Source organism: Mustela erminea, chromosome 20 (genome assembly GCF_009829155.1).
Source record: "Mustela erminea isolate mMusErm1 chromosome 20, mMusErm1.Pri, whole genome shotgun sequence".
Lineage (NCBI taxonomy): Eukaryota > Metazoa > Chordata > Mammalia > Carnivora > Mustelidae > Mustela > Mustela erminea.
In genome coordinates, this window is record NC_045633.1 from 20,583,566 (window position 1) to 20,598,189 (window position 14,624).

The following is a 14,624-nucleotide window of genomic DNA, read 5'->3' on the forward strand; positions in this document are numbered from 1 at the left end:
AGGTGCCCTTCTGGCTGCTCCAAGCCGTGCTGTGCGCACAGTAGGCGGTTCACCCTGCGGGCCGGGCCCCAGAGTCTGGCTTACCGCAGCTCCCTCGAGTGAGGGACAGCTCGTGCAGGATGCCAAAGCTCACTGGAGAAGCCCCGTGGCTGACACCCCGAGCCGCTGGCCGCAGTCTGGGGGCCGGAAGCTAAGCACACGGCCTCAGGGTCAGAGTGCCCAGGGCCACTGTGTGCTAGCTCTGCGACCTTGGGCAGAATGTCACCGAGCACAGGATGCTCATCTGGAAAATGACAGTAACGGTACCTACTTCACAGGGCTGTGGTGGGGATAAAATGAGATAAATGTATTCTAAAATGAGCACAAGGCGTTATATATGCAACTACCGAATCACCGAATGCTTTATTGAAAACTATGCTGGCTAACGGAACATAATAAAAAAATAAAAATGACAATAATAAATAAATCAATAATAAAAATAAAACAGGCACAAGGCATGGCACACAATAACATTCAACATCAGCTAATATTAGAACACAGAAGGGAGCAGAAGGACGTGTGCAGGAGGTGGGGGCACCTAAGGAGTTCTGATCGGGATTGAAAATTTTCAATGATGAGCCAACGCTTACTGCTATCAGTACACCCCAAATCATCAGGATGACCACTGCGAAACACAGCACTGAAGCAGACAACCTCAGAGCTCACACGTGAGGCACTGAGTCCACGGTGAAAGGAACAAAGGGAGGTGTCACACGTAAGAGCACATTCGTGCCGAGTAAAGACACAACAGTGTCACAGCTCAGAGTGCCAAATGAGGACCCAAAGGAGGTCAAATTCAAGAAAGTACTAGGACACATCACAGGACTGTGTGACATCATGGGGTCATGCTGGAGACACAAGGACAACAAACAGCACGAAACAGTCTCATTTCAGACAAACATGATCATGTGAGATTCATACGGTTTCAAAGGGGGGCAGGGTACATTTTAACTTAGTTTTTAAACAGACTTTACAATTTAAAAAAAAGGGGGGGGGGTGTCAGGTCATGATCCAAGCCTGAGACACATGACAGGATTATTTTCTGTGATGGGGAACTTGCTTTCAGCCAAGGTGGAGTGTACCATGACTGACAGCCCTCATCAATGAAGAGTCTTCATTAAAGTAAGCCTGACTCTCTGCTTTTGGCTCACGGGTCACTTTAACCCTCTTTTACAAATCAGCCTGGCAAATAATGGACCCCACAGAGTCCTTTACACTAAGAATCAAAGAGCCCTCGATCTTCCAAAGTAGCAAAGAAAGCAATACAAGTCACTAAGCCTGCAAAGAAAGAACTGGTCATGTGCTGCCCAACTCTGGTTTCCAGGAGGATGGAGGGTGCTGGCAGGTTGCCAGAAACACCCACCCACTCCCCAAAGTCAGGGAGACAGAACAAAGGCAGCAGCAGGAGAAGCTCCGCCCTGCAGAGTATAGCTCCACTGGTGCCTCTGAACCCAGCCTGCTTCTGGAGATGCCGGTCCTCACACCAGCTCATGGAGGCTGGCCAGAGGCTGGTGTGAACCCCAAAGCAGGGTCTCCAGGGACAGCCAGTAGGTCATCGTGGGCCACAAAGCTGGTCCCAGAAGCCAAGGCAAGACACGGCAGTATGCTCATGAGATTAGTTTAAGGAAAAGAGAGATCTTTTGTGGTATTTTAGTCTCATGAACAACACGTATTGACTGATGGAGCCTTGGCGGTATGTCATAACCTCTCCAAGCCTGTCAGGAGGATAAAATGATGCAATAGACCCAAAGCTTTCATCAAGGTTTGACCCCAGAAATTTCCCTATGAAGGCTACTTTAAACATGTCCATCTTTAAACTGCATAGGTTTACCGGATCTTTTCACTTCCATACCTAAAAACTTGAATGGTTCCCTACTCTCTTTTTTTTATGAATATTAAAGATTTTATTATGTTTAAGTAATCTCTAAACCCAACATGGGGCTCAAACTCATGACCCCAAGATCAAGAGCTCACACTCCACCAGCTGAGCCAGCCAGGCGCCCTTCCCTGCTCTCTCTTGAGTTTCTAGGACGAATGGCCTCATGTTTCCCGCTAATTTGGCCCCAGCCTCCACCACTTTACTCCTCTCCCACTCTTAACTCAGGTACCCTGCCCTCCAGCTCAAGAGAAGAACAAGTTATTCACTATCCCAAACCAGGGTCTCTGCTTCCTACGCCCATGCCTTTGCTCAGTCCGTTACAACTCAGGAACGGACAAAGAAACTGAATACACATCCAGCAAACGGCCAATAAGCACATGGGAAGGAGCTCAGTGTCCTGCCCCCACTGAAAAGCAAATTAAAACCACAGTGACAACCCACTTCACACTCACTAGGGTGGCTGTACTCGAAAGGACAAACAAGAATAAGTGTCGCTATGGGTACGGAGAAGTCAGAACCCTCTGATGGTGGGAATGTAAAATAGTGCAGCCGTTTTGGAATAGTCCGGCAGTCCTCAAGAGGTTAACCATGGATTTGATCACGGTGACCCAGCAATTCCACTCCTAGGTGTATGAACATACTCACGAGGAATGAAAACATAGATCTACACAAAACCTACACATGGATGTTCCCAGCAGCACTCCCGGTAAATAGCAAAAAAGGGGAAACAAACAAGGCACCTGGGTGGCTCAGTTGGCTAAGCATCCAACTATTGGACTCAGGGTCCATGAGATCAAGCCCCCCGTCTGGCTTCGTGCTCAGTGGGGAGTCTACTTGAGATCCTCTCTCTCCCACTCCCTCTACCCCACCCTGCTGTGAGTGTACACATGTGTTCCCTCAAATAAATAGGTAAATCTTAAAAAAAAAAAAGGACTTAAAAAAAATAAATAAATGAAAATAAAAATCTTTGGTGGGGGCGCCTGGGTGGCACAGCGGGTTAAGCCTCTGCCTTCAGCTCCAGTCATGATCTGAGGGTCCAGGGATCAAGACCAACATCAGGCTCTCTGCTGAGCAGGGAGCCTGCTTCCTCCCTCTTCCTCTGCCTGCCTCTCTGTCTACTTGTGATCTCTCTCTCTCTGTCAAATAAATAAATAAAATCTTTAAAAAAAAAAAATCTTTGGTTCTGCCTATCTTTCTTCTGAAGTATTAATGAGCAGGGCCCAATGTGCCTGAGGAACAGTCCAGCAACACCCACTGTTCTCATCTCATTCTACACTGTCAGCCGCATGGAACCCATATATATGGGCAGCTGTGGCTCACTCGTGAGCAGACTAGACCAACAGCATCCCTTCTACAGTCTTGTCCCTAAAATCTGGCTTCCATACAGACCTGGTAATAGGCTTTCTTGATCTCCTTCTGGCTGGCATTTCGGGGCACTCCTAATATCTGGTAATAATCCTCTTTGGCCAAAGGGGAGCTCGTGTGGAAGGAGGCAGTGCAAACAAAAGGGTAACTTCTTACTCCTAAAAAAGAAAAAAAGGAAAGAAAATCACTCTGGGAATGTGCTCAACAAAAGGAAATTGTGAGTATACCTGCCAGCCAGGTTATACCTGTAAAGGAACAGAGGTCACAGCTTTGGAGTCGGCTTTCCTCCAAGCCCTCTGGAGACCTAACTCACTGCACTTCAAAAATGGCCAAGGCCACTGGAGGCATTGACTATAAAACAAACACCACTGGGCAGGGCTGATTCTGCTGGACCACAATACAATGAGGTGGTACCCCCACTACACCACCAAAGGAGCAGCACCCCAGACACAGACTGGACCTGCAGGACAATGAAAAAGGGACCTAGTCCCACTCTTACACTACCCAAGCACCAGCACCGTACCAGGTACCTTCACATGTGTTGTCTCTCTTAATGCTTAACAATCTCCACGTTCCTTCCCTCCACCACGCAACCTTGGGGATCTGCTTCTGGGGTGGCTCTCGGAGGGTGGTCTCTGGACCAGCGGCACCATCAGCTTGTTGGAAATGCCCATTCTCAGGCCCCACCCCAGACCTGAGTCAGAAACTCTGGAGTGCAGTAGCCTATGTTTAACAAGCCCTCCAGGTGATGATTCTGCCACATGCTAAATTTGAGAACCACTGTACTAAAGAAATAGTTCTTAGTGTTCAAAGTCACAGATCTAAGAGTATCTGATAAAAGTGCTGCCCTTCCCCTAAAAACAATACACCTATATAGACACACAGGGTTAAAAGGCCCTGTGCCTGAACCTGATCACCCCAGAGCAGCTAATGGGTCAATGCCCAACGCAGGCAGCCATATGCCCTTTCATGCTTCTGGCATCAGGACCAAGAGAACAGTCACCAGCAGACACACTCTGCCCCCCCGTGACTGCACTCTGTGCATGTGGTTGACTAAGTTGGGCTGGTCTGTCACCAAGTGAAACAGGGGGAGCTCCCCCCACCTTGAGCCCTGCCTAACCCCCAATGCATCCTGTGACAACCAAAGATAGAGTGCAGGGCTGGGGCTGAAAGGGAGCCTCGTTAAGGCATAAAAGTCATGACAGCTCCAGGTTTCCAAGTCAAACTTCTGCCTACAAAGAAGCTTCTAGATTCCCCATTCATTCATTCAGCAAATACTCACTGAGCATTTACTACTTGCCAGGCACTGGGTTCTGCACTGGGAATAGGCAGCAGACCATTCAAAGGAACTGCCATTCTGGAGCTTACAGATATTCAAGATCTTAACAGTGTAGCAAGCACTGAGAATACAAGATGAAGAAAAAGGCCAAAACCAGCACTCTCAAGGAGCTTACAGTCCTGCAGGTGAGTATGGAGGCAGTGTGCAAGGAGATATTAGTACACAAGGACATGCAGAGTCACATACAAAGAGTCACCTAATCAGGATTTCTCAATTGCACATTGTTGGTGATGGGATTGGATTCCTCCTGGTGGTGGGACTTTCCTATTGTTATGCACCCCCAATTCACCTGTTGAGGCCCTAATTCCCAGTGCCTCGGAATGTGACAGTTATTGGAAGTAGGGTCTTTAAAGACAACCCTCCTAAACACTGATCTTGGACTTCTAGCCTCTAGAACTGTGAGAATAAATGTGGTTCTTTGTCATGGCATCCCTAGCCAACTAAAATACCTATGTGTCAAAGGATGTTCAGCAGCACCCTAGCCAACTACTTTTAAGAAGCACACTCTACTCCCCCTCTACCCCTGGCCACACACTGGCAACTAAAAAATGTCTCCACATATTGCCAAATGTTCTGCGGAGGGCAAAATTAACCCCAGTTGAGAACCACTGATGATCCAACTGAGAGTTCTGGAGAGGTTTTTTAAGGCAGACACTGTTAGGCTGTAGAAATTAACCAGGCTAAGGAAAGGTTTGAATCCACCCAAATTACACCTACAGTCCTGATGGTAATTCCACCAGCTTCCCCTTTACTGCTCTAAAGTGTCTCACTTGGCTGCTAAATCACGTATCACCTTTGGTTCACAGCAAAGTCCTTGTGCATTTAGTAACGTGTGATGTAACTAGATTTTACGCATGTAGAGGGGTGGTTAGAGATAATGAGGCTCCTGATGATTAATAAGGGCTAGGAATAACCGAACGGCCCCTGAGCTATGCTAAGGAGCCCAGATTTTATCATGCACACAACAGGGAACCGATCGGCTTTCCAGGAGAAAGCGCTCTCAACAACAGCAACAAACTATGGAGGCCTGGGAGACCACTTAAAACTAACAGAAACACAAAACACACCCAGGGGTGTTGAGGCTATCCAGGAAGGGGGCAAGATCATCAGAATGGAGAATGACTAGGGAACCCGACCAAGAGCACAATTCAGACACATGGTTGGTTCAATGTTTCCTCCTTCCTTCTTTCACTATAATGGAAGTCATCCAACACAGAGCAGAACCATCAATGCTGAACACTGAGAGGCTCAATATATATTAATTCAGTATCACCTCCAGCAATTAAGAAAGCTGGCTTTAAATAAAGGTTCCACCATCTTTCTGCTTTGTCACATTCTACAAGCTGCTGAACACCTAGGCTTAAGTTTCTTTACACAATGGAATAGAAACAGTGTCTATCACATGGAAATGATCCACGCCTCCTACATGGAAAGTGCTCAATAAATGTTAGTTTGTATTTTTATCACAATCACCAGTTTAAGGACTTAGGAAAGACTGTTAAGTGTGCCCTTCAGCTAAAAACATGTGGTAGAAGGAGCATAAACTATTAAAGGACAGCTCTGGGTTTGGGACGACTCTTCTCATCTACCTTTGTGACCTCAGTTTCCCGTTCTTTAAAATGAGAATGACGACAGCCTTCCTGCAGGACTGTTACCATCATGCGAAAAGGGGCACAAAGTACCTAGCACCGTAACAGGTGCTCACCGAGTAACAATTATCTCCTCCTGTCCGGCCAGAAGGTGAAGGGAGGAGACGGGAACAGAACAGGGTATCGCAGCAGCGGCGGGCCGGAAAGAGGCTTCTAGAAATGTTGACAGAGAAGTGAAGGCTGTGGGCCTACAGAAGGTTTCACTATTGCCGCCGGGGCTCCATGCAGCTCTCCCTGGTTCACCGCTTCTAAGAAGCCATTTGGGCCTCTCTGCCTCCCGCTTGTCAGTCTCTCCAAGCAATTCCTCATTCCGGTCAGAAACAACCTCCACCCCGCCACCCCCGTAGCCGGATCGAGTCACTCCATTACGGGCCTCAGCGATCCCACACTCGGGCTCTGGAACCTGCCCTCACCTTTGAAGCTGACACCGGGTCTCAATGTCAGCAGCGCCCCGGAGCCCCGCGCTCCAAAGGAAGGCGCGAAGGTAGTGACGTTCAGCTTGTACCCCAGCGAAGCCCCCACCACACCCCCCCTGGGCGGCGGGACTCCTCTCCCCGCTGCAGCCGGCAGCCGCGGGGTCCCCACCGCCACCAGCAGCCAGCGTGTGGAGCACCGTGCCGCCATCTTCGCCGAGGGACACCGCGCCTGCGCCACCGGGCTCAAGGAGGCGTAGCGAGGACAGTGAGCGGCCGCAGAGACAGCACTTCCGGAGGCGGGGCCCGATGCGCGCGCACGCACGGACGCATGCGTTGCGCACGTGCAGCAGCACTCCAATGCGCCTTTCTGATAGCCAACGCCGAAATGAGATTTGCTCTGAAGAGTGCAACTAGGTATACTGGCCCTAAAGAACCTCATCATTCTGTGCTGTATGGCCAAGACTGTACCTTATCTGTGTAAAAACGTGGTTGAGAGTAGCCAGGTGTCAATTCCCAGTGTCCCGGTGAAGGGCGGGACTACAAATCCCGCCGTGCAGTGCGGCTGTCAGTCGCGCAGATCCCAGCATGCTGTGCGCGTCTTCCTCCTCCAGATCCGAAACTCAACATCTTGCTTGGGTGTTACTCACCTTGTGCGGGCGGTAGCGCGCGGGGCCTCTGCCCTACTTCCAAAGCCTGGCCTCAGGCTCACTTTCTCTCTGGCGGATTCCTCACTGGGCGGACTTGGACCACTCGGTTCTGTCCTAAGCGTGTTGGTTTCCTCCAAATCTGTAATGAACTTGCCAGTCGCGGAGGGAGAGCCGAGCCCCGCACAAACCAATGTAATAAACCTTGTGAGCATCTACTGTGTGTCACGCACGTTCTTCTAGACTACTGGGGGGTCCAACGATGAATGAACATGCCGTCCCTGCTCTGGGGGAGCACATGATGAATTGAGGAAGACAGGGTCCTTAGCAATTAACATAACACGATCAGTGCTCTTATAGATATAAACAATGTTAGAGGCGACGAGTTTTTGAAACAAATTGGAGGGCCTGGAGTGTTAGGGAAGGCATCTGAGAGGTAACATTCCAGCTGGACTTCCATGGCAAGTGCGTCAGGTAGGGGTGGAGGGGGAAAGTGTTCCAAGGAGAAGGAACTTCAAAAGCAGATGTCTTAGAGGTGTGAAAGGGGTTGGTCAGTAGGTTTAAGACTTAAACTTGGGGTGTGTGACTGGAGATGAGGCTAGACAGGTAAACCTGGTCTAGTAAGCCTTACCAGGGAATTTCAACTTACACACACACCCTCAACTGCCACCTGCAAACAATAAGAAGGGAAACTGAAGGTCCCCTGGTGAGTTTAAGATGATGTATGCTCCTTGCCTCTTCTGCCCATTATACCCAAATTTATGTGGATGTGGATGTTAATCTGGGTGATAGCCATAGCTTTCACTGATAAGATTCTCCACAGGTTCTGAGTTTCAAAGAAGTTTTAAAAACCAGTGGTCCCAGGGCACCAGGTGGCTCAGTGGGCTGAACCTCTGCCTTCAGCTCAGGTCATGATCTCAGGGTCCTGGGATTGAGCCCCGCATCAGACTTTCTGCCAGTGAGGAGCCTGCTTCCTCTTCTCTCTCTCTCTGTCTGCCTCTCTGCCTACTTGTGATCTCTCTCTCTGTCAAATAAATAAATTAAATCTCAAAAACAACAACAACACTGGCTTGGGGCGCCTGGGACAGTGCCCCAGTGCCCCTGCTCAGCGGGGAGTCTGCTTCTCCTTCTCCCTCTACTTCTCCCCACTCCTCGCTTGTGCTCTCTCTCTCACTCTCTCTCTCTCAAGTGAATCAGTAAAATCTTAAAAATAAAAACCACAGGTCTAATGAAAAAGTTACAAGATATTGTAAAATGTAAGGAGTAGTTGAGAGTTGGGGCTAAGGAACCTAGAGAGGAGGCATTTTAGAGAAACAAGGCAGAGGTGGTCATGACATGAGAGGTGGAGATAAGAGTTTATTTAATATTTAAATATTTAAACCAATATTTAAATATCTTCAGCATAGTGGTTAAGAGTATGGGCCCTGGAGTCAGAGTGCTTGGGAATGAATCCCAGCTCTGCCACTGATCAGCTGTGTGTTCTTGGGCAACTTCCTTTACCTCCCTGTGCCTCAGTTTCCTTTCTCTAAAATGGGGACATAATGGTAACTGCCTCGAAGGATCATCTGGGGAATGAGTAGATAATCCACATGAAGTCTTCATACTGTATTTAGCCCGTAGTAAGTGCTCAATATATCTTAGCCCTATGTGCCAGGGCCTGTGCTAACCACTGAGAATACCAAGCAGAACTCAGGCACAGTTACTTGGCCACAAGGAACCCAAAACCTAGGGGGAAAGAGTGGGGGAGGGTGCTGTATGAGAAGTAAAACTTTCAGGAATAAACGTTGACAAGAGGCGAAAGGACTTTCATTTACCACCTCAGTGTCAGTTAGGAGCCAGCAGAGACCTCACTAATATGAAAACCTTGTCAGCTTTGTAACTTCCTCATATTTTGGCATTTTAGTTCTCTCTCTCTCCATTTCCCCATAATGATTAATAGTAAAAAATCACACTAAAAGGGGGAGTGTGTTCTTGTTTTAGGGGATGGCAGGAAGGCTGATTGCTGGGGAGTCTGCATTCCCTCTCAGGAAGTAGAGAATCCCCAGGAAATGGAATAGGTGCTGGTGACTACTGAAGGAGAAGAAAATGGGTTTTGGGGAAGCCACCAGAATGACGCCCTGGTGAAATCAGCCTAGGTCCCATACGAGGTCCCCTTCATGCTAGTCACGATAGAGAAGCAGGAGATGATACAATTAGTAAACACGGTTAAGTTACAAAGCTCGGGAAATCTTCACAACAGAGATTACCTTGATTGGATAATTGGTTGGGGGAACAATAAATAAGCTTCTTTCTGTTCCCCTAACACCAAGCTGAAAACCCCAGGGAAGGAGCTGGTTTGGGAAGAAAAATGATGAGTCACTGTTGTTTGGACTCATCACGCTTGAGATTCTGTGGGACCAATTTCAGACTTGGTGGCTATGGAGAGATCTGAAAAATGTAGCTTTGTTCAGAACATTCTCTTTCTAGTTCACAAAGAGCTTTGTCATATTTTCTATTTTGATCACAGTCCTGTGAGGTAAGGCAAAGACTATTCCTGTATGTACAAATGGACTCCCTTCCCCCACATCCCCTGCACAGAACAAAATAAGCTGTGCAAGATGAAAAACTCGTCCAAGGTCACAGAGCTAGTGTGTGGGTGAGCCAAGATCCACACCAGGGGTCCCCTAACAAAACCCAAAACTTTTCCCTTTAAATCATGCCCCTTCGTGTCATTGTGATCAATAGTTCCTGGTCAGAGAGCCCTTGCTAGTTTACAGTCCTTTCTCCCACTGAATGTCCTCAGCTCCTCACAGCAAAAGGAAGGCATGGGCAAGTATTTATTACCACCCCACCTGCAAAATGTTTCCCTGCCTTCCAAAGACTTCAACTGTGACAGGACACAAAATGACCCATCCCAGGCGTGTTGCCAAAAACTGGGAGGAGCACACGGGCCACATCTGTGCACATCGCCCCAGGCAGAATGTATCCTGTGTCCATCACCCACTGCTCCCCACCCTTCTCCAGTCTAAAGCCAAAATATTTAGCTTTAAGAAGAAGCAAATGTTACTTGCAAAAGACACGCAAGGCATCCCCCCGCCCCCACACTTGTCATTTCACTGTTCCGCTGCGCTGCGCCCTTTCCCTCTCTCCTGAGGCAATGAGGTCAGTGAGAGCTAGTAGGGAGGTTTTGTTTTGTTCTGTTTTGTTCTTAAGTTGATTTATTTATTTAAGCAATCTCTACACCCAGTGTGGGGCTCGAACTCCCGACCCCAAGATTAAGTGTCGCAAGCTCTGCAGATAGACAGATAGGCACCCCTAGTAGGGAGTTTTAAGTATGGTCTCTTCTGTGATTTCCTGCAGACTCTGACCATCCAGGCTGCAGTGGAGTCAGCTGAGTCCATGACTACCCGATGGGATGGCTGTTCCCCTCCCCAAGCGAGTGAGGATCACTTCCAGGGAAGACCAAGGAGCCTGAGCCAGTCTCTGCAGAGGCAATAAAAAGCAGCTGTTTCTCTAACTGCAGCATTTCCTTTCCTCCCCAAGCAACTATAGGACAGTTCCAAGGGGGTACGGGATGTGTGACCCAGATGTTGCTGGGCATGAATGACCTCTGCCGTGGGAGCAGTTCCCTACAGAACACGGAGACAAACTGTCCTCGCCTTGGTCCCCTGTGTGTTCTCCAGTGGGACCTCTGTGCTAATAATTTCCTAAATGACCCTTTAAATAAACCACAGGTGTCTGGCTCGCAGCTAAATATGCTTCTGCCCAAAAGAGGCTTAAACTTCAGCAATGTTTCACAAACCGAAGAAATGAAAGAAATTTTTTTAAAGGAACAAGAAATCAGACACTGAGAATAAAGCTCTGGATCCTCTGGCAGTCAGGGAACTCCAGTGTGAAAAGCGTTACATTAGAAAATGACAATCTTTTCTGTGAGAATTCCCTTTAGTTGTAAATTATAACCACAAAAATGAAATGTTGTGTCTGCTAGAACCATTTCACATTACCGTAAAAAATTAAAACAAGGGCGCCTGGATGGGTCAGTCGGTTAAGCCTCTGCCTTTGGCTCAGGTCATGATCCTCAGGTCCTGGGATTGTGTCCTGCATCAGGCTCCCTGCTTAGTGGGGAGTCTGCTTCTCCCTCTACTCCCTGCCCCTGCTTGTGATCTCTCTCTCTCAAATAAATAAATAAAATCTTTAAAATATCAAAACAAATCATTTGGAGTAGTAAAACTTCAGAGTCCTAGGAACATGTGGGTATGCCTTCATTTGAGAAACAAAAATTAATAATGCAAGGCACACTGTCACGCTGGGATGGGATATGGAGAGGTTTTGCCAATTTTTGAAATGTATTTTGTTGCATTTTTTTTTTCTGCGCTGAGAACTATAAGTGCTTTTCCTTTTTTTTTTTTTTTTTAAGATTTTATGTATTTATTTGACACAGAGTGAGCACAAGCAGGGGGAACAGCAGGCAAAGGAAGAGGAAGAAACAGTCTCCCTGTTGAGCAGGGAGCCCGATGCAGAACTCAATCCCAGGACCCCAGGATCATGACCTGAGCCAAAAGCCGACGCTTAACCAACTGAGCCTAAGCCATCCAGACACCCCTACCACGCATCTTAAACAGTCATTTCAAGGGCAGATAACTAGATCTAAGGATTTTTTTTATGTCATTGAATCCATCCAATGCTCTCTTGACTTATGCAAATCACTAACTTCACAGAAGATTAAGGGAACATCAAGATGGAAACTTCTTTTCTTTAGCCTCACAGTTTAGAATAAGGTTGCATCCTGAGGTTCTTTCAATGTTTTTGTGCCTTTTTTTCTTCCCTATTTTTCCCTTGCTGCCCTTTTCTCTCTGCTAATATTCTTTCAAATACGTAAAGTGTTTTATTTTCTAGAAGGAGGACTTCACTACAATGGATTCCTAAATTCTTTTCTTTTTTTTTAAGATTATTTATTTATTTATTTGGCAGACAGAGATCACAAGTAGGCAGAGAGACAGGCAGAGAGAGAGGAAGGGAAGCAGGCTCCCTGCTGAGCAGAGAGCCAGATGCAGGGCTCGATCCCAGGATCCCAAGATCCCAAGATCCCAAGATCATGACCTGAGCCGAAGACAGAGGCTTTAACCCACTGAGCCACCCAGGCGCCCCTGGATTCCTAAATTCTTGTTTGCTAGTCATTACTCTTGGAAACAGCACCTGTGAAATGGAAATCATCCTGGCCCCAAGTTAACCAGACATCCTTGTTCTGCTGGAATTTGATCCACCTTTTGATAAACTGCCCTCTAGGGTAGAGAGCGGTCTTCCAGTGTCCTTGTAGACAAATAGCAAAGTGGAGTCAGTAGGAGTATAGAGAAACAAAGCTGGTAATTTTTATACTCATGGGACTGCAAGGAATCTTGGAGCCTGTCAGTTCAACCTTGCAATTCACAATTTTTTCCGCTCAATTTTGCAACAGCCTCAGAGCTCTGAGGTCTCTCTACCAGGATCACTGTCTCCACCTGGAATGGATCTGGGAATGCGTGACATGACTAGGCTCTGGCCCCTGGTGTTTTTCTGTCTCTTCCTTCTTCTTGCTGTGGAGCTTGGGTTGGTGGCTGTGGGAATGATAAACCTGACATTCTTCTGCTCGGTTTCCATCAACCCTCAGTTTATGGAAATATAGTCCTATGACTCAACATAGCTGGGGGCATGGTTCATTTCTCTCCTGGGAGAGAAGGTCAGAGGTCATAAGCCTAGGTGCCAAGGCCAGGCAGGGAAAGGATGGGTGGAGTAGTGGCAGATAAACTGAGGCATCAGGGGGAGTGTGGTAAATGGGAAAACACGCAGTAATCGTGGCAGGTAATACTCAGTGGGCCCATTTTTGCCAGGTGGGGATGTGGACCTAGCATTGCTAAATCTTTCCATTTTTCCAGAATGGCTGAAATCCAAACTTTTAGGAAATTTCCCAATTTTTAAAACATAATGTGAACCAACTAAAATTTATCTGTGAACCAGATTTGGCCCACGACATGTCCATTTGTTACCTCTGAGGGTTAAAAGACTTTCCTGACTTGCCTATTTAGGCTTATCTGACATAATGATAAATTCAAACAAAAGAAAACAAGAATAGCAGAAAGTATGATAAATTCAAACAAAAGAAAACAGGAATAGCAAAGAGGTGACACCAAGCAAATTTGGAAGGTTTACATGAACCTTTGCTGTAGATGCATAGTTAACTTATATTTAAAAAATTGGGAGTTGTCTGGGTGGCTCAGTCATTAAGCATATGCTTTCAGCTCAGGTCATGAGGGGGAGGCTCAGCAGGGAGCCTTCTTCTCCCTCTGCCTGCTGCTCCCCCTGCTTGTGTGTACTCGTTCTCTCTCTCTCTCTTTGACAAAATCTCTTTTTAAAAAAGATTTTATTGGGGCGCCTGGGTTGCTCAGTGGTTTGGGCTGCTGCCTTCGGCTCAGGTCATGATCTCAGGGTCCTGGGATCGAGCCCTGCATCGGGCTCTCTGCTCCGCAGGAAGCCTGCTTCCCTCTCTCTCTCTCTGTCTCTGCCTGCCTCTCTGCCTACTTGTGATCTCTGTCAAATAAATAAATAAAATCTTTAAAAAAAAAAAGATTTTATTTATTTATTTGACAAAGAGAGACACAGCAAGAGGAGAGGGATCACAAAGCAGGAGCAGTTGGAGAGGGAGAAGCAGACTTCCCACGAGCAGGGAGCCCAATGTGGATGTGGGGCTCGACCCCAAGACCATGGGATCATGACCCGAGCTGGAGGCAGACTCTTAACATCTGAGCCACCCAGGCGCACCGGAATTGTTGGATCATATGATAATTCTATTTTTAATTCTTTGAGGAACTACTGTAGTGTTTTCCACAGTGGTTGCATCATTTTACATTCTCACCAACAGAGCATAAAGTTTCCAATTACTCTACATCTTCACCAATACCTGTTATTTTCCCGGGGTTTTGTTTCTTGGTAGTAGCCATCATGTTGGGTGTGAAGTGGTATCATAACAGTTTTGATTTCCCTAATGGCTAGTGATGTTGAGCATCTTTTCATACCCTTAATGGCCATTGGTATATCTTCTTGGGAGCAATGTCTATCCAAGACTTTTGGCAATTTTTTAAAAAAATTATTTATTTATTTGACAGAGACACAGCAAGAGAGGGAATATAGGCAGGGAGAGTGGGAGAGGGAGAAGCAGGCCTCCTATGGAACAGCGAGCCTCATGTGAGGCTGTATCCCAGGACCCCAGGATCATGACCTGAGCCGAAGGCAGATGCTTAATTACTGAGCCACCCAGATGCCCCAACTTTTGCCAATAAA

At 47.2% G+C, this 14,624-nt stretch overlaps 1 protein-coding gene across 2 annotated transcripts in view; it reads right to left on the bottom strand.

Moving 5' to 3' along the window:
• The window catches only part of DNAJA3 (DnaJ heat shock protein family (Hsp40) member A3), a 29,660-nt gene extending 22,699 nt beyond the window's left edge, over window positions 1–6,961 (bottom strand). Inside the window, exons 1-2 of one of the 2 annotated variants that reach the window (XM_032327778.1) lie at window positions 6,685–6,961; window positions 3,308–3,441 (exon numbers count right to left, since the gene is read on the bottom strand). In XM_032327778.1, coding sequence (XP_032183669.1) covers window positions 3,308–3,441; window positions 6,685–6,895 — 345 coding nt within the window. In that variant the 5' untranslated portion in view covers window positions 6,896–6,961. The remainder of the gene's footprint in view (window positions 1–3,307; window positions 3,442–6,684) is intronic. The other variant, XM_032327779.1, reaches the window with a different exon arrangement.
• Between the last annotated feature and the right edge of the window lie 7,663 nt (window positions 6,962–14,624).